The sequence below is a fragment of the Meles meles genome, chromosome 17 (assembly GCF_922984935.1).
Source record: "Meles meles chromosome 17, mMelMel3.1 paternal haplotype, whole genome shotgun sequence".
NCBI lineage: Eukaryota > Metazoa > Chordata > Mammalia > Carnivora > Mustelidae > Meles > Meles meles.
In genome coordinates, this window is record NC_060082.1 from 57,398,504 (window position 1) to 57,423,703 (window position 25,200).

The window sequence follows — 25,200 nt, forward strand, 5'->3', positions numbered from 1 at the left end:
GATTTAAGATGTTATTTATTCATTTACTTACTTGCTTACTTGGAAGAGTAGGGCAGAGGGAGAGGGAGAATCTCACACTCAGCATGGACCCCAATGCCCAGCTCGATCTCGTGACCCTGAGATCATGACCTGAGCCAAAATCAAGAGTCAGATGCTTAACCGACTGAGCCACCCAGGAGCTCCTGGAATGATTTTAAAGAAGCAAAAGGTGATAAGGAAATACATTTTGTTCAGCAGGGAGGACCACTGCTTTCTTTGAAAACACATACCCGTTAATATTGGCCTGAGATATATTGCAGGAGTCATTTCAAAGTATCTGGAGGAACTGTATCAAAAGAGCCGAGAGTGTGGACAAATTCACTCTGCTCTTGAGTCCCCTAGGGCTCAGAAGTTAGGAGTGGATGGAAATGGAAATACTCGACCCCAAAAGCAAAAAGGCTCTACCATCTCTCTTGGAGTCAAGAGGTAAGTACTGAAAAACAAAGAGGAGTAATTCCCCTCCACTTCTGTCCAAATGAAGAACGAAGGTGGATTAAGACACTTGTCCACTAGTAATCAGTGGGGAGGCCCATACACTGGAAACCAGTACAGCTACCTGGACGCACATACTTGTCTATTTCGGGTGGTATGGAAGATTACGTAGTCGAATAAGCTTCCTAAACAACATAAATGTGAGAAACTATAAGAACAACTTTTTAAACACATTTCGGAGATGGGATGAAGGAAACTGGCACAGTCTCAAAACTAAGCGCATCTAAGAATCCTAGAGGACAAGCAAGTACAGCCAGCTTTCACCCTGGACTCTGAAGACTGATCTTGCACTTTGGTGACTGGAGAGCAGGAAGGGATGGGAAAGGTGAAAAACAGAACAGGAAGACAAACCTAGTAAGTAGATTTATAACGGTCACAGGATATAAGGTCCTTATACAAAAAAATTAATTGCACTTCTATGCACTAGTAAATGCTAAACACGCCACATGTACTGGACATAAAGGAAGGTTCATCGGTTCTTGAGTATAGTGTTCTACACATCAACCGAGTTTGTAGCTGTTCACATCTTTTTTCCTTACTATTGTCTACTTGTATGAGATATTAATCAGTGTGCTAAAATCTCCTACTATGAGGCTCCCATGTGTACCCTTTTACTTCTGTCCACTGTTGCTCTGTAGACATAAAAGCAATTAATTAGGCCATACAAAGCTATGATGGGTGGGATATAATAAAATTTAAAAATTGGGCTCTGTCCTGCTTAAACTTTTGGGTATATTAAAATTTTGATTTAACCTATCTGCTCACTATCTGCTATATTTCCCATCATTTATTTTCCACCTCTATAACTCATTATACAAGCTAGTATTTTCCTTTCACCGGCTATCCTAAAGATTACAATTTACAGTACCAAATTACTATTCTTACCACCTCCTAGACAGTCATTAGATCTTCGAATACATTTAATCCACTTCCCCACCTCCTACCCACAGTGCCATTGTGGTCATGTAACCTAAACATACATACGTGTAGTACTATGACTATTTTATGCCGTCATCAAAAGCCACGTTCACCCTTTCTGAAGCTCTCTGTCCCTTCCTACATCCCTGTGCTTTATCTAGGATCGTTCTCCTTCCACCAGAAGATTCCCTTTAGTATTTCCCTTAGTGTAAGTCTACTGATGACAGATTTTCTCAGTTTTCTCTTTGCCTAAAAGTTCTTTATTTTGTCTTCACTTAAAAAAAATTAAGACATAATTCATATACCATAAAATTCACTCTTTTAAAGTGTACAATTCACTGGTTTTCAGTATATTCACAAGGTTGTATAATCATCACTGTTTAATGCCAGAATATTTTCATCACTCCCCACAAAACACCCCATACCCAGAAGCAAGCATGCCCCACGCCCCCTTCCCATCAGCCCCTGAAAACCACTAATCTACTTTCAGTCTCTATGGATTTGCCTATTCTGGATATTTCATATAAATAGAACAGATAATAAGTGGCTGTTTATGTCTGATTAATTTTATTTAGCATGATTTCAGAGTTCACCCACACCACAGCAGATACAAGTATCTCTTTCCTTGTGGCTGAACAAGATACTAATGGATGGATAGACCACCTGTGTTCATAGTCTTCAGTTTACAAACACGTGGACTGTTCCCATTTTTATTTTTTGATTTTTTTTTTTTATTTATTTTTTTTTTTGGCTCTTATGACTAAGGTTCCTATGCATATTCACATACAGGTTTTGTGTGTATGCTTTGTTTTCATTTCTCTTGGGTATAAATCTAGGAATAGGATTGCTGGATTAAAAATTGGATTGCTGGACTCAACTTTTTTTTAAGATTTTTTTTATTCAAGAGAGACAGAGATAGTGACAGAGAGCACAAGCAGGGAGGAGAGGGAGAAGCAGGCTCCCCCACTGAGCAGGAAGCCAATGCGGGACTCAACCCCAAGACCCCAGGACCATGACCTGAGCCGAAGGCAGACACTTAACCGACTGAGCCACCCAGGTGCCCTGGACTGAATGTTTTCTAAAGCAGCTGCACACTTTACATTCCCGCCAGCAAGGTACAAGAAAGTGTTCCAGTCCTTCCATATCCTCACCAAAGCTTGCCGTCTTTTCAATTACAGCCATCTGGCTGGATGATAAGTGATATCCCCTAGTGGCTCTGAATTGTGTTTCCCAAATGACTAACGATGTTGGACATCTTTTCACGTGCTTACTGATCATTCATATATCTCGCTGAAGATACGTATATTAAAATTATTTGTCAATTTTTTAGTTATGTTATTTGCATTTTTACTGTTGTGTTGTAAATGTTCTTTATAGGTTCCTGGATATTAGACTATTTTCAGATATTTAATTTGAAAATATTTTCTCCTGTCTTTTCACTTTCCCAATAGTGTTTTTTAGAAGCACAAAAGTTTTTAATTTTGATGAAATCTAATTTATTTTTTTTCTTTGGTTTTGGTGTATACTTAAGAAACTGCTGCCCAACCCAAGGTCACAAAAATTTGTATCTATGTTTCCTCTAAAAGTTCCACAATTTTAGCTCTTAGCTAAGTTTTAACTCTTAGCTCTTTAGCTCTTCTCTGTTTTGAGTTACTTTTATACATGATGTAAGGTAGGGTCCAACTTCATTCTTCTGCATGTGGCATCTAGCTGCTCCTGCACCATTTGTTGAAAAGACTATATTTTTAGTCCTTTGAATGTTCTTGGCACCCTTATCAACAATCAACTGACCAGGGATGCCTGCCTGGCTTAGTTGGTGGAGCATGCAACTCGTGATCTTGGGGTCATGAATTTGAGCCCCACTTTGGGGGTACAGATTACTTAATAAATAAAAGTTTAAAACAAAAAAAAGAAACAAGAAACAAGTCGGGGTACTTGGGTGGTTCAGTTGGTTAGGCAACTGACTTTGGCTCAGGTCATAACCTCAGGGTTCTAGGATCAAGCCCATTATCAGGCTCCACTCTCAGCAGGGAGTCTGTCTGTCCTTCCACCTCTGTCCCTGCCCTTACCCCCACACCTGGCCCATTCTTGCTCTCTCTCTCTCACTCAAATAAATAAAATCTTAAAAAGAAACAAAAGGAAAGGAAAAGAAACAAAGAGAAGAGAAAGGAGAGGAAAGGAAAAGGTCAACTGGCCACAGACATGTGGGTTTTTTTCTGGACTTTGAATTGTATTCCATTGATATGTGATCCTTAAGCCAGGACCACACAGCCTTGATTACTAGTGCTTAGTAATGAATTCTAAAATCAGGAAGTGTGAGTTCTCCCACTATGTCCCTTTTCAAAATCATTTTAATTATTCTGGGTCCCATGAATTTCTATATAAATTTTAAAATCACCATGTCAAAGCTTGGGTTTTGAAAGGGATTACATCAATTTGGGGAGAACTGCCATCTTAACAGTATAAAGTGTTCCAACCTACAAATACAGAATGTCTCTCTTTGTCTAGGTCTTCTTTAATTGCTTTCAACTATATTTTATAGTTTTGCTTTCATTTTAAAATAAATATTTTTGCTGGGTATAGAATCATAGATTGACGTGTTTGCTTCTTTGAGCAGTTTTACAATTCTCCATTATCTTCAACTTGATCATTTCCCTTGTCAAGTGAACTGCCTTCTCATTGCTTTTTGGAAGTTACAAGTCCTTTTTCCTCTAGCTGTTATTAAAACCCTCTCTTTATTTTATTTCTTAGTTTTCAGAAATTTTACTATCATATGCCTGGACTATCATATGCCTGGACATATCAAATTTTACTATTATAAAATGTCTTGATGCATTTATCCTGTCACTGAAACACAGGAACTCTTGAATCTATGTGTGGATTTCTGTTTTGTTTTGTCTTGTTTTGTTTTTTTATTTATTTGACAGACAGAGATCACAAGTAGACAGAGAGGCAGGCAGAGAGGAAGGGAAGCAGGCACCTTGCTGAGCAGAGCCCGATGTAGGGCTCGATCCCAGGACCCTGGGATCATGACCTGAGCCGAAGGCAGAGGCTTTAACCTACTGAGCCACCCAGGTGCCCCTGGATTTCTGTTCTTAGTTAGCTTTGAAAACCTCTCACAGATTATCTCTTCTTCAGATGCTGTTTCTGTCCCATTTTCTCTTTGTCTCCTTTCTGGAACTATAAATACATACATGTTAATTTTTTCACTGTGTCTAATAGGAATCCTAATTTATTTTTTAATTTTCTGTCCACTTTTGTCTCTCCATACTTCAGCCTAGATATTTTCTACTGACCTAGTTTCCAATCCACTAATCCTCTCTTCAGTTTTCTGTGGTTGCTATGAAACCTGTCGAGTTTTAATTTAAGCCACTGTATGTTTTATTTCTACCCTAGGGTCAGATCACCTTAATACAATCTGGGATTGATTTGATTACAACCAAGTTTCCATCTTGTGAGGGCTGGCCTATTTCCATTTGTCCTTCCACCTAAGGGGTGTAACCCTTCAGGGGCCCCAATTAAATACCTAGAATATTTAACAGAGCCCTCCTCTTTATTGAGCTCTAATTTCTAATTTTTGTTCTCCCTGAGCTTTGAGATTTCTGAAAGTTTTCTTTAGCTTCTCTGCCCCTAGACAACTGCCTCCAATTGAAAGGTAAAGCGAAAATGCTGGAGATTCACATCTCAATAGACCTACTTCTCTGACTCACAGCCCAAGTCCTTACTGATTTTATAGCTCTACACTTTCAGATAAATCTGTTTTTACTCAAGGTTTTCTAGTCGTTTTCAGCAGAAGAGGTAGTGTGATACAAGCAAGTGTTATAATCAGAATGAGAAGTTCCTTGCAAATTACTCAGTGTGTCAAATTTCTCAAAATATTCTATAGGATTTTGATTGGCATTTCACAATTTATAGATTACTCTAGAGAGAACGGACATATTTACAAATACATTATACCATGTTTGACTACAGAGTATCTGTTTTTCAGGTCTTTATGATATACTCTAACAGAGTTTTAAATTTTCCTCCTTGTAAATCTTGGCCATTATTTGTCAGGTTAAATCCTAGCTACTTGATTGCTTTTATTCTTGCAAATGGTATCTTACACCATCATCTCTTCTAGCTGATTGTTTTGTGTCTAGAGGAATTCTGATTTTTATAAAATGATCTTTTATTTCAGAAGTACTAAATTATCTTACTAATACATATATGTTGTTTATTGCCTCTGTAGATTTTTATGTGTAGGTGATCTATAAATACAGATTTATCTCTTCCCTTCCAAACCTATTAACTCATTTATTTTCCTAGCATACTGGCCAGGAACTCTAGTAACACAAAATGCTCTAACAGTGTTAACCATGTTTGTCTTGTTCCTGATCTTAAATGACATGCATCTGAAGTTTTTCCATTAGAAGTTTGCTTTAGATTTTGGCACATATCTTTCAGCAAATTAAAGACTTCCCCTTTATTATTTTTAGAGTTTTTTAAATAGATATGTATTAAACGTAATGCTTCTGAAATTGAAATAATCATGAGCTATGACCTAACAATTTTTAAATATACTAATTTTTTTTAAAGAACCCATATTTTGGTTTCGGTAATACTACTCTCTATTTAACAAACTTCCAGCCTTCCTTTTAGTATTTGTCTCCTCCTCGTTTACTTTGTGGTTCTTTTTCCAACTTTCTGAATTAAAATGCGGGTCATTAATTACTGTATTAGTTTGCTAGGGCTGGCATAACAAGGTATCATAGATCAGGTAGCTTAACCAACAAAAATATATTTTCTCTTACAGTTCTGGAGACTCAGAAGTCCAAGATCAAGGTGAAAGGGTTGGTTACTTCTGAGTGTCATGACGAAAGATCTATTCCAGGCCTTTCTCCTTGACTAGACATGCCCAACTTCTCCCTGTGTCTTCAAATCATCTTCCTTCTGTCCATGACCGTGTCCAAATTTCCCCTTCTTATAAGGATACCCTTAATAGTACAGTAGGACCCACCACAATGACCTCATTTTAACTTAGTTATCTCTACAAAGACTCTATGTCTAAATAGGGTCATGTTCTGAGGTACTTAGTTACAACTTTAATATACGAATGTTTTTGAGGGCTTGGGGATAATGCCACAATTCAGCCCACAGCACTTACCAAAGTTTCTTGTTTCCCGCTAAATTAATTATAAGTTATAAATCTCTAAGTATCTCACAAATTTTGAAATGCAATTTCATTCATACCTAATTACTTTATAATTTCCCTTATGATCTATACTTTCAAGTGTATAAACATACAGGTCATTTTTAGCTGCTATTAATTCCTTTTCTTAAAGAGATTAATCTATTTTAGAAAGACAGAGTGAGCAGGGGAAGGGGCAGAGGGAGAAGAGAATCTCAAGCAGATTCCCTGCTGAGCATGGAGCCTGACACAAGCTTGATCTTACAACCCTGAGATCATAACCTGAGCTAAAATGAAGAGTCGGATGCTTAACCCACTGAGCCACCCAGGCACCCCAATTTCTAACTGTTTTTTTATTAAGGTCAGATACTGGGCCGCATAATAATAATTTTTAGAAGTTACTGAGACACCCCTTCTGGCCTAGAACAACGTAAATTTTTTTAAAAGATTTTTTTAAAGATTTTATTTATTTATTTGAGAGCAAAAGAACACAAGTGGGGCTGAGGGAGAAGCAGGCTCCCTGCTGAGCAGGAACACTGAGGCAGGGCTAGATCCTGGGACCCTGGGAGCCAAAAGGAGCCGTTTAACGGACGGAGCCACCCAGGAGCCCCAAGACCAAGGTAAATTCTAAGAATGATCAGTATGTGCTAGAAAACGATGTGTGTTCTCTACTGGATATAGAATTCTTTACTTATCTAAACATGTCATTATTTTATTATTATTATTATTTAATACTTAATATTATTTGTTTAATATTATTTAATATTATTACTTAATATTATTATTTAATCATGTCATTAAAATATTTTACATCTTATCCCAGTGGCAACAATGGTAGACTGGGTTCTACCATTACATTACATTAGCAGGTACTAAGACTGGACATGGAAACTGTGGGCTCAGGGTCTCCACAGCTTCAGTAAATCCAGGATCCAGACCCCAAAGTGTGGTGGGCCCTATCCATCCTTTTATGCCTGGTGGTGCTGCTTACTAAAGCAGACCCCATTTTGCACCCCTGCAGATGAACTGTTCAGCCTCCATATGGGGACATCAGCAAAACAGGGTGTTTGAGCCTTTCCTGGATAGACCAAAGTTGCCTCAGAGAGTACAGTTTGCTAAGAAAATGAGTCTGCCTAAAAAACTCTGATATCTAGAAATAGTGGCTGAACTTTCTAAACATTCAAAAGACATCAGCAACAGAATTCCTGTGTTTCTTCCCAGTTGCTTGGGCTACAAGCTCTGACCAGCTCTGCATTCACACCATTCGGACGCCAGTGGGGAGATCGGGGCCTGCTGAAGACTGCTCCTCTACTGAGTAGTGGGGGATGATTGTAAGAGGGCCTTACTCTGGAGCCTGAATTTTCTGGACCAAGCAAGGCCTGGTCTCAAGATGGCCTCATTATGATTCCCATGTAGGCTGCAGACCCTACTCTATCCCCCTACGTGAGCACTATTTCAATGGCTCTCAGCCACCAGGCGATGGAAGTGGAGAGACCCTCCCAAGTGTAGCGAGGTCTGTAAACCCGGCTACCCTCGGTCCTACAGGGGTAAGAAGAAGCTACCACTACAGCTTCCAGCTTCCTTCCAGCACGACGCTCACAGCTGGTGCTTACAAGCAGGGCCCAGCAGAGGGAGCCTTCCCTGTGCTGGCCAACTCCGGCGGTCTTTTAAGTTCATGTCAGCAACAAAGTAAAGGGAGGCCAGACCACCTGCCTCCTAGACTGGACTGTGGGGAATGCCATCCCCCACTGGCTGGCTACCACTCCTGGAAAACAAACTGGGGCGACAACTGCTTCTTCAAATTCTCGGAGGAATCAATCAGAGACTGTGGTCAGAATCTCAGGTACCGATCAGCACCACAAAAATGTTGTGGCCTACTGCAGCCTGGTTTTTGATTTTTACAAGGCTGGTTGGGTTAAGGTGAGGATTGCGGTGGGAACTCCTTTTCTTCTTTGAGTTCGGATAAGACTGAAGAGCTCGGATGGTGGCTAGTGTGCGGTGGGGCCCGAAAGACAAGACCAGGCCACACCCTGTATATACTATTTAAGGTTAAACAGAGTTCTCTTACACAGGAAAAAAACCCCAGCCTTGGCTACATGCGGCCTCTTCCGTGGACTGATCCTTACTGCTGACGGGACAGTGAGCCCTTTCAATTTCCTAATAAGGACTTCTGCGTAGACTAGTGCCTGCTGCTCCAAATCCTGTTACAACCAACCTCCAAACTCTCCCTCCAGGAACATCGCCACTGAGCAAAACTGTGTGAGAACCTGAAGGGTCTGACTTCAGGTTTTCCAAAGGGATGGAAAATGAAATTCCCAACAATGATATAAATCCCTATATATATTCAATACCTCCTACCAAGTGGTTATTTTCTAGATTTTGAGTAAGAGGAGAGATGATACACTGTTAAGTGAAGAAAGCCATTTTGTCCAGGGGTCCCTTAATCTGTTGAACCTTCCACTGTGGCACACCCCTTCTGTTCTTCTCGGTGGCATGACTTTTTTTTTTAAAAAGAAGTTTTATTTGCGGTGAACCTGACCATGGGAATGAACAATTCCAACGCTGGCTAAAACTGCTATGCTAGTTGCAGAACATAAATCCCAATAGAATAGCTTAAACAAAAGCAAGTGCATGCCTACTGGATACCAATTTGACTGCCTCTAATCCCTTCATGAAACTAGTTTAGGAGAAGCTAGTTGTTTCCATTTTTAAAAATCACTGCATTACTCTACCAATCGTTTTAACACAGAATGGAATAAATATGCCATTAAAAAGTCCTACCTTCAAAAAATAAAAACTTGGGGCGCCTGGGTGGCTCAGTGGGTTAAGCTGCTGCCTTTGGCTCAGGTCATGATCTCAGGGTCCTGGGATCGAGTTCCGCATCGGGCTCTCTGCTCAGCAGCGAGCCTGCTTCCCTCTCTCTCTCTCTGCCTGCCTCTCTGTCTACTTGTGATCTCTCTCTGTCAAATAAATAAATAAAATCTTTAAAAAAAATAAAATAAATTAAATAAAAACTTAAGTCTTGATTTTTTTCAAAAATTCCTTGACTAGCCAGTTTCTGAGAAGGGATAGTTAAAAGCTCTATTTTAAACTGTTCTGAATTTTTGTATTCCCCTATGGAAATGTTATCGGTTGTTACTATATATATTTTAGAGCTCATTTGTTAGAAAAATATGGATTATTATAGCTTTTTACAAATTACTTTATAACATTTGTGATTATAACATTCAGAAAGACAAAACAAATGTAGAGTTAAACACAATTTTAAAGCGAACAACATATAAGTAAAATGGAGATCAAGAAACAGAACATTGCAGTAGCCCAGAATCTACCCACATTCCTCCACCTTCTCATCAGAGATAACCATTATCCTGACTTTTGTGATAAAATCAAATCACAGGCATTCTTTCCTATGGTGCCCTCCTCCGACTCAACAGTCAGGTTTTAGAAACAAGCTTATTCTAGCCTCATCAAATGGGCTGGGCAATGGTCCCTCTTTTCTATCTGGGGAAGCTGACATTCACACTGACTTGACTTCTTCCTTAAATTATTTGCAGAACTTGCAGATTAATTCATCTCAACCTGGAAGACTTTCTAGTGATTTATGAAATGGAGAATAAGTTCAAAAAGAATTTATTATTCAATAAAAATCAAATGCTACAAAAACCAAAACAAAAATGTTTCTACCTAGAAGGGTCACCCCCACTGCTGTCAGTGTCTACATGTACACCCTCCCACCCCGGTCACTGTAAAGTGTTACTTTATGAAAATACAAGTATGAAGTGTACAATTTCTACCTCTTAACAAAAACAGCTTACTATATATACACTATCCTGCAGCCTATTTTTTTTAAGATTTTATTTATTTGAGAGAAAAAAAAATGAGAGAGTGAGCACAAGCAGGGGGTGTGGCAGGCAGAGGGAAAGGGAGAAGCAGACTCCCCACTGAGCTGGGAGTCCAACATGAGGCTTGATCCCAAGACCCCGGGATCATGACCTGACTGCAGCCTATTTTATCCACTTTACGATATATCCTGGCGACCTCAGATCTTTAACGCAGGTGTACAGTGCTCCAGTGTGCAGCTATACCATAGCTTGTTCAACCTATTTCGGACATCTATGTTCTATTTGTCTTATTTTTTACACTTTAACATCTGATCCATTCATAGTTTGTCCTAATATATAGTATGAATTTTAACTGGATCCACAAATGGACCCTTCCAACTGGCTATCCCGTTGTCTCAAGACCATGTATTAAAATTTCTCTTTTGCACTAATTGGAGAGGCTGCCTTTAGCAGACATTAAATTACTATGTGTATGTGAGCCCGATTTTTGGACATTTTATTCATGTGCTATTTCTTAAGGCTTTATAACACATTTTAATATACAGTCGGTCTATCACCGCTCCATTTTTAAGCATTTTTCTGTTGCATTTTCCTGCATAAACTTAAGAACCAGCCTAGTAATTACCCTATTTACTGGAATTATTTAATCTGTTAATTAATTTATAAATAATTAACACTTTTATGATGTGGCAATTGTAAATTTTTCTCTTCCATTAACTTCCAACTGCAGTTGTTCATACATATAAAAGTTCACAACTTGTATATATGTATAATTACTATGGAATTATCTCTTTAATCTTATAGTAGCTTTTAGCACTATCTTTGGTCTTTTAGATATAGTTTTTAGATATATCAGAATATATTTCCAAACTGAGGTTCTAACTCTTCCTTTTTAATTCTTACACCTAATTGATGCAGGCTTTTTGGCAAAAATTATATGTGTGCGTATCTGGGTCATTCCAATTCATTTTTGTTTGACCCTAATTCTGGGCAATTTATGTGACTTCACCCTCTCGTTTATGCAGTAGTAGGAAGGTAGAAGAAAGAGAGCAAAATTATCAACAAGAAAACTGACACTGACATTTCTGTAACAAATAAGACTGTTGCGACACTTATAAGATGCTAAGTTCTTGGAGTGGGAAAAAAAGGACCCATATTCAAGAACAACTATTATGAAAATAATGCAGACATACTTCTTTGCAATAATGCAAACAAACTTCTTTGTTTGGCAAAGAAGTCAATACAGAAATCAAAAGAGAACATTAAAAAATATTCAAGGGGCACCTGGGTGGCTCAGTGGGTTGGAGCCTCTGCCTTCGGCTCAGGTCATGATCCCGGGGTCCTGGGATCAAGCCCGCATTGGGCTCTCTGCTCAACGGGGAGCCTGCTTCCCTTAAAAAAAAAAAATTCAAGTAACCCCAAAAAAGGCAGAAAGAGAGCAAGAGGGGACACCTGGGTGGCTCAGATGGTTAAGCATCTGCCTTAGGCTCCGGTCATGATCCCAGGGTCCTGCACTGGGCTCTGCTCAGCAGGGAGCCTGCTTCCTCCTCTCTCTCTGCCTGCCTCTCTGCCTACTTGTGATCTCTCTCTCTCTCTGTCAAATAAATAAATAAAATCTTAAAAAAAAAGGTGACTATATTAATATGAAACAAACTAGACTATCAGACAGACATACTACCTTACAAAAAAGGAAACAGCCCATAATGATAAAAAAGCTGATGTATCAGAAATACAAAAAAATTGAGAAATTGTATGCACCTTTTACGAGTTTCAAAATGCATGAAGAGGAGGAACAGACATACCCACAATTATATTTGAAGATTCCAGTATTCCTTTCTCAAATGAACTAAACAAAACTCACCAAAGTATGGAAGATTTTATTGACACCATCAACCACCTTGACCTGACATTCATAAAAGCATATAATCAACAAACATACAATAAAAATTATTTTCAAGTACATATGGAGTGTTCATAACAATAAGCCATATTTTGACCATAAAACAAATTTTAATAAATCTCCAAAGTACTGAAAACTTAAGAGTATGATGTCTAACTACAACAAACATAATTTGGACATCAGTAACAGTAAGATAACACATTTAGCCCCAAAATTATTAAAAGTAAATGCTATACTTAATGACTAATCAAAGAAGATATCAAAGAGAAAGTTAGATAATTTTTTGATATGAATGATAATGAAAATATAACATCAAAATCTGTGGGATACACCTAACCCTGCTCAGAGAGAAATTTATAGTTTTAATGCTTAAATTGGAATGGAAAAGAATGAAAGATCTAAGTTTAAGTTTTTGAGAGGCTAGAAAAAAAATGAGCAAATCAAATCCAAAGACAGCATTATAAAAGAAACAAAGAAAAAAAATTATGTTAAAAAGGGACAAAAATAGGGGCACCTTGGAGGGGCTCAGCCAGTTAAGCATCTGACTCTTGGTTTTTGGCTCAGGTCATGATCTCAGGGTTGTGAGATCGAGCCCTGCATTGAGCTCCACACTCAGTCCAGAGTCTGCTTGAGATTCTCTCCTTTCCCTCTCCTTCTCCACCCTCCTCTGTCCCTCTCCCTGCTCACGTGCACTCTCTCTAAAATAAATCTTTTTTTATAAGTGACAAAAATACAGACAATCCATACACCTAAAGTAGATTTGTTCAAAATTAGTAACACTGAAAAAAAAAAAAAAAAAAGAAAAAAAAAAAAAAAAAAAAAAAAATTAGTAACACTGAACAACTTCTAACATGACTAACAAAGAATGAGAGGAAAAAAACCTAAGCATCAGCAATGAAAGATGGAGTATTACCTCATATTCCACAGACGTCAAAAAAATAATAAAGGGATATTATGAGCAACTTCACATTTGAAAACTTAAATGAAATAAAGTTCATGAAAAATGAAATTTACTGAAGCTGACACAATATAAAATAGAAAATCTGAATAGTTCTATAACCATCAAGAAACTAAATTAGTACAATTATATGCCCACACAAACCCCAAGTCCAAAAGGTTTTACAGTAAATTCTATCCAACAATTAAGGGAAAAAAAAAAATACCAAATATACACAAAATATTAAAAAAAAAAAAAAGAAAGGCAAACCCTCTGCCAGTTCATTTTGTAAGTCCAGTGTAAAACTAATGCAAAAATTGACACCAACATTATAAAAAATAAATCACAGGTAAACATTCTCCATTAATTATAGATATGAAAATAGCTAAGAAAACACAAAGGAACTATTGAATAGAGCAATATCTCAAGAGGACTGTAAGTCATGACCAACTGGAATTTATCCCAGAGATTAGCTTAACATTTGAAAAATCAATCATTTACCAAAGGCAGAATCCATGAAAGAAATAACTGATAAATTTGACTTCACCAAAATTAAAAACTTCTGCTCTGTGACAGACACTGTCGCAAGAATGAGAAGACAAACCTGGGAGGAAATTTTTGCAAAAGACGCATCTGATAAAGGACAGTTATCTAAAACAAACAAAGAACTCTTAAAAATCAGCATTAAGAAAACAAACCACCCCATTAAAAAAAAAAATGGGCGAAAGATCCTAACAGACATCTCACCCAAGAAGATACACAGATGGCAAAAAGCACATGAAAATATGCTCAACATCACCTAGGGAACTGCAGGTTAAAACAACCATAATCTACAACTACACACCTATTAAAACGGCCAAAATTTAAAACACTGAAAACGCCCAAGGCTGATAAGGATGTGGAGCAACAGGAACTCTCATTCATTGCTGGTCAAATGCAAAATGGTACCAGCCACATTGTAAGACATTTTGGTAGTTTCTTACAAAACTTTAACAATACTCTTACCATTCCATCCAGCAATCATGCTCCTTGGTATTTCCCCAAAGGAAGTGAAATTTACGTCCAGGGGTGCCTGGGTGGCTCAGCCAGTTAAGCAGCTGCCTTTGGCTCAAGTCATGATCCCAGGGTCCTAGGATAGAGCCCCACGTCGGGCTCTCTGCTCAGCGGTGAGCCTGTTTCTCCCTCTCCCTCTGCCTGGCTCTCTGCCTACTTGTGTTCTATCTGTCAAATAAATAAATAAATAAAATCTCTAAAAAAAAAAAAAAAAAATTATGTCCACCCAACAACCTCCTCATGGGTACTTATGGCAGCTTAATTCATAATTGCCAAAAGTTAGAAGCAACCAAGTTATCTTTCAGTAGGTAAATGGATAAATAAAACCAGAGGCATGTTTAGACAATGGTGTATTATCCAACACTAAAAAGAAATGAACTATCAAAAGCCATGAAAAGACATAAGAGAAATGTAAATGAACATTACTACAATTGAAGAAGCCAATCTGAAGGACTACCTTCCTATATGATTCCAACTAAAGGACATTCTGGAAAAGGTAAAACTGTGGAGACAGTAAAAAGACGAGGGACAGCCAGAAGACAAAGGAAGGGTGGAATGATAAACAGAGAACAGAGGATGTTTTAAGGCAGTGAAACAATTCTGTGTGATATTATAAGGATGGATATGTACCATCATACATTGTTCAAACCCATACAATGTGAACCACCAAGAGTGACCCCCAGTGTAAACTGTGGACTTCGGCTGAAAACGCTGTGTCTGTGCACACGACACAGATGCACATGCATCACTAGAATGCGGAATGTCAACAGTGGAAGAGGCTGAGCACACGTCGGGCTCGGGGGGATATGGGAACTCCCTGTACTTTCCTCTCAGTTTTGCTATAAATTTTGCTATAAAAATGCTCTAAAAAATAAGTTCTATTTTTAAAAAGTCAAAGTGGCTCACCATATTACCAGAATAAAAGGGCAAATCTATATGATTATTTCAATAAATGCCCAAAGCATATGACAAAATTCAGCACCCATTAGTGATGAAATTTTTTCTTAATTCTCAGCAAACTAGTAATAGAAGACAGTATTTTCAAAAGGATAAAAGGCACCTACACAAACAATGAAACACTGAGTCCTTTCTCCCAATGTTCAGAAATAAGGTAAGGATGCCTATCCTCCTGACACCTATTCAATATTGTACTACACGTCCAAACTAGTACAGAAAGATAAAGAAATAGAAGGTATAAAGCCTGAAAAGTAGAAAGGAAATTGTCCCTATTCTCAGACGATATGATCGTTTACAAAGAAAATCTAAGAAAGCAACAAATAAAATAACAAAAAACTATTTAAAAATGAGTGAATTTAGGAAATAACGTCAGATACAAAAATCGGTGATGTATCTACATACTAGCAGCATCCTATCTGAACATAAATAATTTTACTGTCATCTACCATAGCACCAAAAAAATAAGATACTTAGAAATACATTTAATTAAAAGAATGAACAAAACTTATACACTAATATTATAAAACATTCTTGAGAAAAATTAAAATACACTTTAACAAACAAAGCACTTTGGTGGCTAAGTCATTGAGCATTTGACTCCTGATTTTGGCTCAGATCATGAGTGTGGAACCTGTTTAAGATTCTCTCTCCCTCAGGGCACCTGGATGGCTTAGTCTTTAAGCATCCGCCTTTGGCTCAGGTCATGATCCCAGAGTCCTGGGATCAGGCCCACATTGAGCTCCCTGCTCAGCAGGGGAGTCTGCTACTTTCTCTCCCACTCCCCCTGCTTGTCTTCCCTCTCTGTGTCTCTCTCTGTCAAATAAGTAAATAAATAATATTAAAAGAAAAAAAATTCTCCCTCTGCTACTCTGCACACCCACCCCCCCTCAGCTCACACATGCTTTCCCTGTTTCTCTCTTTAAAAAAAAAAAGAGAGAAATGACATTGTTTATGGACTAACTAGTAGACCTAACATTGTTAATGTGTCAGTCCTACCAAAACTGATCTATAATTGATGCAAATTCATTTTCAAAACCAGTAGGCTTTTATGGAAGCTGAAATGGATTCTAAAATTTATGCAATAATCCAACAGTTCTAGAGGAGTTAAAATGATTTTGAAAAAGAACCTGGTAGAAGGACTTACACTCAGACTTCGCCACATGCTCTCAACTTTACAGTATAAAGCAAAAGAATCAAAAATCAAGATAGTGTGGAACTGCCATAGGAGAAGACAAAGAGACCAATGAAATAGAATAGAAAGAGCAGAAAAAGTTCCAGGCTCATATGGTCAACTGATTTTTTTTTTTTTTTTTTAACAAAGGTGCATAAGAAATTCAATAGACAGAAAACAGCCTTTTCAACAAATGGTGTTAAAACAACTAGAAATCCACTGGGAAATAAATGAACCTCAATGTCTGTCTGACATCATACATGAATTAATTTGAAATGGAATTGGGAAATGTGGGAAATGGATCGCCAATCCAAACAAAAAAGGTAAAACTATAAAGCTTCAATGGGAAAAGTATAAATATTTTTGTGACTTGGTTATTAACAAGAATTTCTTAGAGCATAAAAAATAACAACAGTAAGAGAAAAAATTTTCAATTATATCATCAAAATTTAAAACGTCTGCTCATAAGGAAACATTTCTTAAGAAAATTAACAGGCAAGCCACATAGCCTGTGAGAAAATATTGACAAAACATGTATCTGACAAAGGACTTTTATAAATATAAAATATAATGAATTCCTACAATAATGAAAATACAAATACCTCTATTTTTAAAAATGAACAAAATATTTGAAGATATACTTCACAAAGAAGATAGAAGAATGGTGAATAAGCCACAAAAACACATTATTATGTTGATACACAACAAAATCCAAATAACAATGCAATTTAACACCATGAGATACTATTACACACTCACTAGACTAACAATGAGAATGTATTGGTGAGAACCATGGAACACGGTAGGAATATAAATTGGTACAACCCGATTAGAAAAAAATTGCCAGTTTCTTTTAAATTTAAACATGCACCTACCATTAGCAGAGCAGTTCCAGTAATATTTACCCAAGGAAAATATAAATGTATTTCCATACATACTTGTACAATAATATGCATATCAACTTTATTCTTAATACCCAAAAACTAAAAACAGCCCAAATGCTCATCAACATAAGAATGGATAAATTGTAGTCTATTAATAAAATAGTATGCTAATCAGCAACAAAAAAGGGAATATTCATACATTCAATCACAACAATGGATCTCACAGACGTATTCTGAGCAAAAGAAATTGTACCCTGAAAAGTACGTATGGTAGGATTCCATTTACATGAAATTTTCAAAAACTCAAAACTAAGCCACAGTTATAATTTAGAACAGTGGTTGCCACTTCTTAGGGAGATGGAAAAGTTCTATATCTTCAGTAAGGGTGAATCTACTTGTCAAAACTCACATCATACATATACACAATAAGTGTATTTCAACATATACAAAATTTACCTCAAAAGAGAGAGACAACAGTAACAAAAAAAAAAAAAGAAAAGAAAAGAAATCACACTCCCGGATGGCTTAACTAGTTTCCAAGAAATAATAATCTTATACAAACTTTCAAAAACTAAGAAACCAAGAACACTTCCCAAATCGTCCTATGACCTAAGCGTATCATTCCTGAATATAAAAAGATTAATAGAACAGGTAAATTAAAAGCCAATCTTTCTCATACATGTAAACAAAAAACTGCTAAGCAAAATATAAGCAAATTAAACCACACTATATATATTAAAATGATACATGGAACAACTGGATTTATATACTAATGTAGTATTGGTACATTCAAAAACTAACCAATATAATCCCCACAGTAACCAAATATAGAAGTTAAATCATATCAACGAAACACATATTGAAAAACTTTTGATAAAGGTTAACATCTATGCATGGCAAAAACTCTCAACAGACTAGGACTAGAAGGGAAACTAACTTAGCCTAGAAAAGAGTAACAATACAAACAAAAAATCTGCAGCAAACTTCAAATGCAATAGTAAAATACTGAATACTTCACCCTAAAATCACAAACCAGACAAAAATTCTATTTTCACCACTTGAATTCAACATTTTATGGAAGACCCTCTCCATTGCAGTAATATAAGAAAAAAAAGTAAAAGGCATAAAGTTCAGAAAGGAAAAAAAAAAGCTGTCATTATTTGGAAATACAATTATGAAAAATTCAAAAACTTACATATCATCTAGAGTAAGTGAATATATCAAGATCCTTAAATACAGTATGAATATACAAAAATCAATTGCATTTCTATTCTAGTACAAAGTTAGAAAACAATTCTATTAAAGCTCATCCGAAAACATCAAACACTCATAAATGTATAAAACCTACAAAGAATAAAATGAGCCTTGACCTATACCTCAAGAAACACAAAATTATAAATCTGATGGAAAACAGTCTAAAATATAAATTTTTTTTTAAGATTATAGAATATAGCACGGGAAAATATCGTCATGACCTTGGGAGTTTAAAAAAAAAAATCTTTAAAGGAACACAAAAGGACTAATAATAAAGAAAAGTTTAATTAAACAGAGTTTACTAAATGTAAGAACTTCTCTTCAATATAAGATCCATATGGAGAGGGAAAAGCCAAGGCACAGAAAGGAAGAGATATTTTATTTAATACACACACATACACACACATTATCTCCAACAAAGCACCTATACCCAGAATACACCAGTAAGTCAGACAACCCACTCTCAATCCCCCACCCACTCCCAATCTAACATCAGAATATGCACTTCAGACACACACAAAAAATTTAAGTTATATACAGTGATATGAAAATGGGTGTAAGTTAAAGACTTAGGAGAAAATATAAAATGAAATTGTAATCCAGTATCACTATTCACCCTCCCAAAAAATGGCTAAAATTTTAAAAACAAATAAATAACCAAGTGTTGGTGAGGTTGTGAGCAACTGGAACCTTCACTGCTGATGGGTTTTTTGGTAAAAATTAGCAAACTGGTGACCACTTGGGAAATTTTCTGACATTGTCTACCAAAGCTGAACAGGCCTATCCAATGACCCAGCAATTCCACTCCTAAGTTTATATGAAACACAAATGAGTGTCTCTGTCTCCCAAAAGACATGTACAAGAATGTTCACAGCAACATTAACATGGCCAAAAACTATAAACAACTTGAATACCCACCAACATTAGTATGAATAAATAACTTGTGGTATATTTATACAAAGGAGTACTGTGAACTAATACAAAGATGAATCACACAAGCATAATGTTGAACAAAAAGCCAGAAACAAGAGTATGTATTATATAATTCCATTAACAAATAATTTAAAAACAAGCAAAATAAATCCACAGTGATAAAGTCAGCATAAATGATTAATATGGAGGTGCTTACAGAGTGGTGGCAATGGGTACCTACTGTACGTAATGGTTACACAAGCACATGCAAATATAAAAATCCATTGAATCAGGTGTGCACAGAACTCAATTTTTTAAAAATTTTAAGACCTCAAAATAAATGTATTTTCAGATAAATAAAAGCAGACAGTTTATCACCAGACAGGATGAAATAATAAAAGGAATTTTTAAGTCAAAATGAAAATGTTATCAAAGGGAAGTCTGTGACTGTAAAGAGCAAGAGAAAACTGTGAATATATGAGCACATCTAAAGGAACAGAAACAGTAGTTTTGGAGGTTTTAAATATATGTACTAATGCAGACATAGCAGCAATGACCCAAAAAAGGTGTAAGTCAGATAAATCAGAATTAGCAAAATACAAATTTGCCAAGACTACATATGGCAATCTCTAGAGAAACCAATGAAAAGTAAAACTAAGAAATTAATAAATGAGGGAGAGAATAATTTAAAATACTCCATTATCAGGAATTAAACACGTAATACAGAACGGGCAAGACAAATAGAAAACAAACAGTAATAAATAATTCCATTACATATAGTCAAATGACTATATACTTCTATTCAAAGATGAGATTATCAGACTGGATTAAAAAACAAAAACTGGGGGACCTGGCTGGCTCAGTCAGTAGGGAATGTGATTCTTAATAAGTAAATAAAATCTTAAAAAAAAAAAAGCAAAGCAAAACAAAAACAAAAACAAAGCGGTGCCTGGGTGGCTCAGTGGGTTAAGCCTCTGCCTTGGGCTCAGGTCATGATCTCAGGGTCCTAGGATCAAACCCCGCATGGGGCTTTCTGCTCAGCAGGGAGCCTGCTTCCCCAGCTCTCTCTGCCTGCCTCCCTCCCTACATGTGATCTGTCAAATAAATAAATAAAGTCTTAAAAAACAAAGTAGAGAATGTGATTCTTGATCTTGGGGGTCATAAGTTCAAGCCCTATGCTGGAGGTAGAGTTCCCTTAAAAAAACAAACAAACAAACAAACAAAAAACCTTTATTCTACTGAACAGTAAACATACCATAAGATTAAAGCTAAAACTATAAGGATAGAATAAGATATTTAATGAAAATACTAATAAAAAGACCTAGAATCATTCTAGTCACATCAAATTAAGAAAAATTTCAAAGAGCATTATTTAGAGATAACAAGGATCATTCTATTATGATTAAAAGAGTTAATTGCCAGGAAGATATAATAACTTTATATTTGTTATCAGTGAAAAATAAAAGAAATAAAGACTAAACAAATACTCTATCAGGAAATGACAAATCAAGCAGAGAAAATAAAGTAAGGATGTGGAAGATTTGAACAAGGTTAATGATTTTTTTTTTTTAAGATTTTTATTTATTTATTTGACAGACAGAGATCACAAGTAGGCAGAGAGGCAGGCAGAGAGAGAGGAGGAAGCAGGCTCCCTGCTGAGCAGAGAGCCCGATGTGGGGCTCGATCCCAGGACCCTGGGATCATGACCTGAGCTGAAGGCAGAGGCTTTAACCCACTGAGCCACCCAGGCGCCCCAAGGTTAATGATTTTAACCTAATATTTATATAACAATGCACAGCCAATTTCAAAGGACTGAAATCACACACGGAGACTGTTATGGAATTACACTGCAACTCAGTAACGGAAATACACTTAGAAAACCTTCCAAGTATTTAGAAATTGAACAACAAACTTCTAAGTTAATAGATAAAAAGAAAGAAAAAAAAGAAAACACAATGGAAATTAGAAATCACACTGTATTTTGAGCAAAATAACAAAGAAAATATGACATATCAAAATTTACCAGCTGTAGCTAAAGGTGCCTAGAGGAAATCGTATAGCCTTAAACACACATTTGAAAAGAGGGGCTAGACATTAATGCTCTAATTATCTACCTCTAAAAGTTATAAAAGGAATAGCAACTTAAAACAAGAGAGCACAGCCCACTTCTCCCTCTGCCCTTACCCTGCTCATGCTTGCGCGAAAGGAAAAGAAGGAAAAGAAAAAAGAAAAAAGGGGCACCTGGGTGGCTCAGTTGGTTAAGCGTCTGCCTTCTACTCTTTCTCTCTAATAAATGAATAAAATCTTAAGAAAAAAACAACTAGAAAATGAAATTTAACAATTCTAATTAAAACAAAAAATACCACATTCCTTTATGAACTGGCTGACTCAGTATCATTAAGGTATCAATTATCTACAAATGAATCTCCTAGTTCAGCGCAATCCTAATCAAAATTCAAGCAGATGTGTGGGTGTGGATTTTTTTTTTAAAGATTTTATTTATTTATTTGACAGAGAGAGATCACAAGTACGCAGAGAGGCAGGCGGGGGGGGGGGGGGAGTAGGCTCCTCGCTGAGCAGAGAGCCCAATGTGGGGCTCGATCCCAGGACCCTAGGATCATGACCTGAGCCGAAGGCAGAAGCTTAACCCACTGAGCCACCCAGGTGCCCCGTGGGTGTGGATTTTTAAGGGTATTTCCGAAACTGAAACATTCAGTGTAAAATTATATGAAAATATCAAGGGCCAAGAACAGAGGAGGAGAGGAAGGAAGCTGGAGGAATTACAATACCAGATATTGAGACTTCTTAATCTAGAGTATGTAAAACTGTGGTACTGGCACAAGGAAACTTACACTGACATGTGAAGAAAAATATGTTGGGAAAAAATTCCATGTAGAAATATTTCATCCAAACACTAATATATTTTCTGATTGATCATATAATGATAGCAAGGACATCATATTTCAGTTAAATTCTCTTACAAACTGTATAAAATTTTTTCCACAACAATTAGCAGAACTTTTATAAAAACTTTATCTCTTACCTCTCCAAAAGCTCCTCGACCTATCACCTTCAGTATCTCAAAGTCTTCTCTATGTAGGCGCATCTGTTTCACTTTAGAAGTAAATGGTTTGGCTGAAACAAAAAAACATCAATTACTTAAATATATACATAATGGCATTTCTTAAGCAGTAAATATTCAAATGATAATTAAGAATAAAGTCAAACTATCTCATAATCCCATCAAACTATATTAAGAATACATTTAATTTCCATAAGAAAACAATTTCCTTTATTTCTCGCATATGAATTACATTTTTGGTGATAAAGATACTTTTAAACACCCAATAACATAAGAAATAATGCAAAGTAACAGCAATGTACAAAGAAGGCCAATTCATTTTCATGTAGAATTCTAACACTCATTGCTAGACATATTATTTTAATACAAATGTCCAAGAAGTAAAAGCAAATTTCATGGAAGAAGGAGTTTCAACAATTCCAACCACATAAATTCAGATTTCTTTCACACTCATACATTTATATACCCTTTTAACACTCCATTAGCAAGAGTCTACACTATATAAAACATGGTGGCAATCACCGAAGCTTGAATAACTATCAGTACAGTATGATACCTTCCTTCTTCAGGAGGTTCTAAGTCTTCAGGTCAGGCAGACAGTAGGCACACATACAAAATTTAACAGTGGGATGAAACTTCTAAGAGAGGTAAATATAAAGTGCTTCAAGATAGGTGAGAATGGAACACTAATACTTCACAGACAAAATAACACAGAACTGCACCTTGAGGACTAAGTAAACTTTCCTACTTTGCCTGGGTTTGCAGTGTAGACATTCCAGGCACAGGGAGCAATATAAGCAAATGCAGAGAGGCAAGAAAATGACCTTGAGGTGATAATAGTAAATATTCCACTGCTGTTACAGAATTTTGAGAAAAAAGGCAAAGAAACTGGACCCAGAAAGTGGAAAACGTAATTGGCCTTGAATACCATACAAGGAATTCAGACACCCTATTAATAATAGCGGATAAACTGACATCTTTTAAAAATCTTAAAATCAGTGTATGTTCTGCTGCCTCTAAGAGAAATGTCAACCTGTCTTCCTTTCCTTCCTTCATGTCCCTCTTCGGTCTCACAAAAAAAAGGAGCAATATGATTAAAGGGTCATGATATATAGATACAGGTCTCTTCCACTTCCTCTTCCTTCCATGGAGTAAGAGTAATATTTATTTGAGCATTAGGAGAGTGAAACCAGCAAGGCAGTCCTTACAACTTGATTTGTTCTGAAGGTATTTAGCCCGACGAAATTAGAAAAGAAGGGTATTCCGTACTGCATATCTCAGTCTAGTAGAGACTTCTGTGTTGGTGTTTTAGATAATAAGGACAGGAAACAGAGATCGGCTATTTGGAATTCACACAACTAAGAAGATGATCAAAGGAATATCAAATTTGAATGACGGTATGGAGGATCTCATCCTAGGAGAAAGAAAACACACAAAACAATGGCACCAAATGAAGTGAACACTTCGAAAAAATTACTAAGGCACCTTGGTTTTTTGAACAAACCAGACTGGACAAATTGGGGAGACTATGGCCACTGTGTACCAGTCAGGGTTCCAAACGGAAAACTGGAAGAAAGTTTATTGACAAATAGACTCTTTGCAAAGTTGTAGGTGAGACATAAGGGAACCACAAGGAAGATTAGTCATCTATCCCTCTAGGAGTAATCTGAGGCTAGTGTCCCTCCCTTTCCCAGCTTCTGTATCAGCATTTCAGAAATACACGGTTAAGATGGGTAGGTACAGAATATATAAAATAAAAATAAAGATGTGGAGTCAGCCAGTTTGAGTCTAGTGCTGGTCCAGGTGCCAGCTACAGCTAAAAAACATCACACAGCAGCCTACAACATAACATTTAGCAGTTCTTTAAATACAGCTTCTACCTCACTTTACAGTCCTCCTATCTCAAGACTTCCAAATAACCTGAACCCAAATAAAGGATATGCTCCATATTTTTGTCTCATTACGACCCTAAATCCAAAAACAGCAGTAATTCCACATATACCTTCTTTTAGGTAACATCCTACTTATCTAAAAAGTCAAAAATGGAGCATTTTCAAACCCTTGAAACACTACTGCAGAACCAGAAAAGAAACTTTTTTTTAATTTAAATTCTATTAGCCAACATATAGTACATCATTAGTTTTTGATGTGGTATTCAATGATTCAAAGAAACTATTTTTTAAAACTATTTTTTAAAAATGAAATTTTCTCTATAAATGAAATTTATACAATTCAGGTACATAAACGATCTAATGAATCATAAACTAAAATGATCTTTTAGCAAAGATTTACAAAGGATGCTAGTATGCCAAAAGAAAAAAATCATTTTTCCATACAATAGCATATGCCCTGAAAGCACTACAAATGAGTACTGTACAATCATGTGTAATTAGGATTTTATGAGTTTTCCAAGTTTTATGGGAGACTTCAGCATTAACAGAAATTTTAAAAACAATCCTATCTATTCTTTATTTTCTGGAACCTGCTGATAAAAATCCCATTTCTTTGGCACTGCAAAAGTATTCTATTTTAAACATTCAAAAATGAGTTAAGCCACAAATTTTTTCTGAAGGCTCATAGTTTTGC

General features: G+C 36.4%; 1 protein-coding gene across 19 annotated transcripts in view; it reads right to left on the reverse strand.

Annotated features, from left to right (window-relative positions):
- The window catches only part of CDC42BPA (CDC42 binding protein kinase alpha), a 318,157-nt gene that overhangs the window by 227,432 nt on the left and 65,525 nt on the right, over nt 1–25,200 (reverse strand). For all 19 annotated transcript variants that reach the window (XM_045983612.1, XM_045983604.1, XM_045983610.1 and 16 more), the window contains exon 2: nt 22,576–22,667. In XM_045983612.1, coding sequence (XP_045839568.1) covers nt 22,576–22,667 — 92 coding nt within the window. The remainder of the gene's footprint in view (nt 1–22,575; nt 22,668–25,200) is intronic.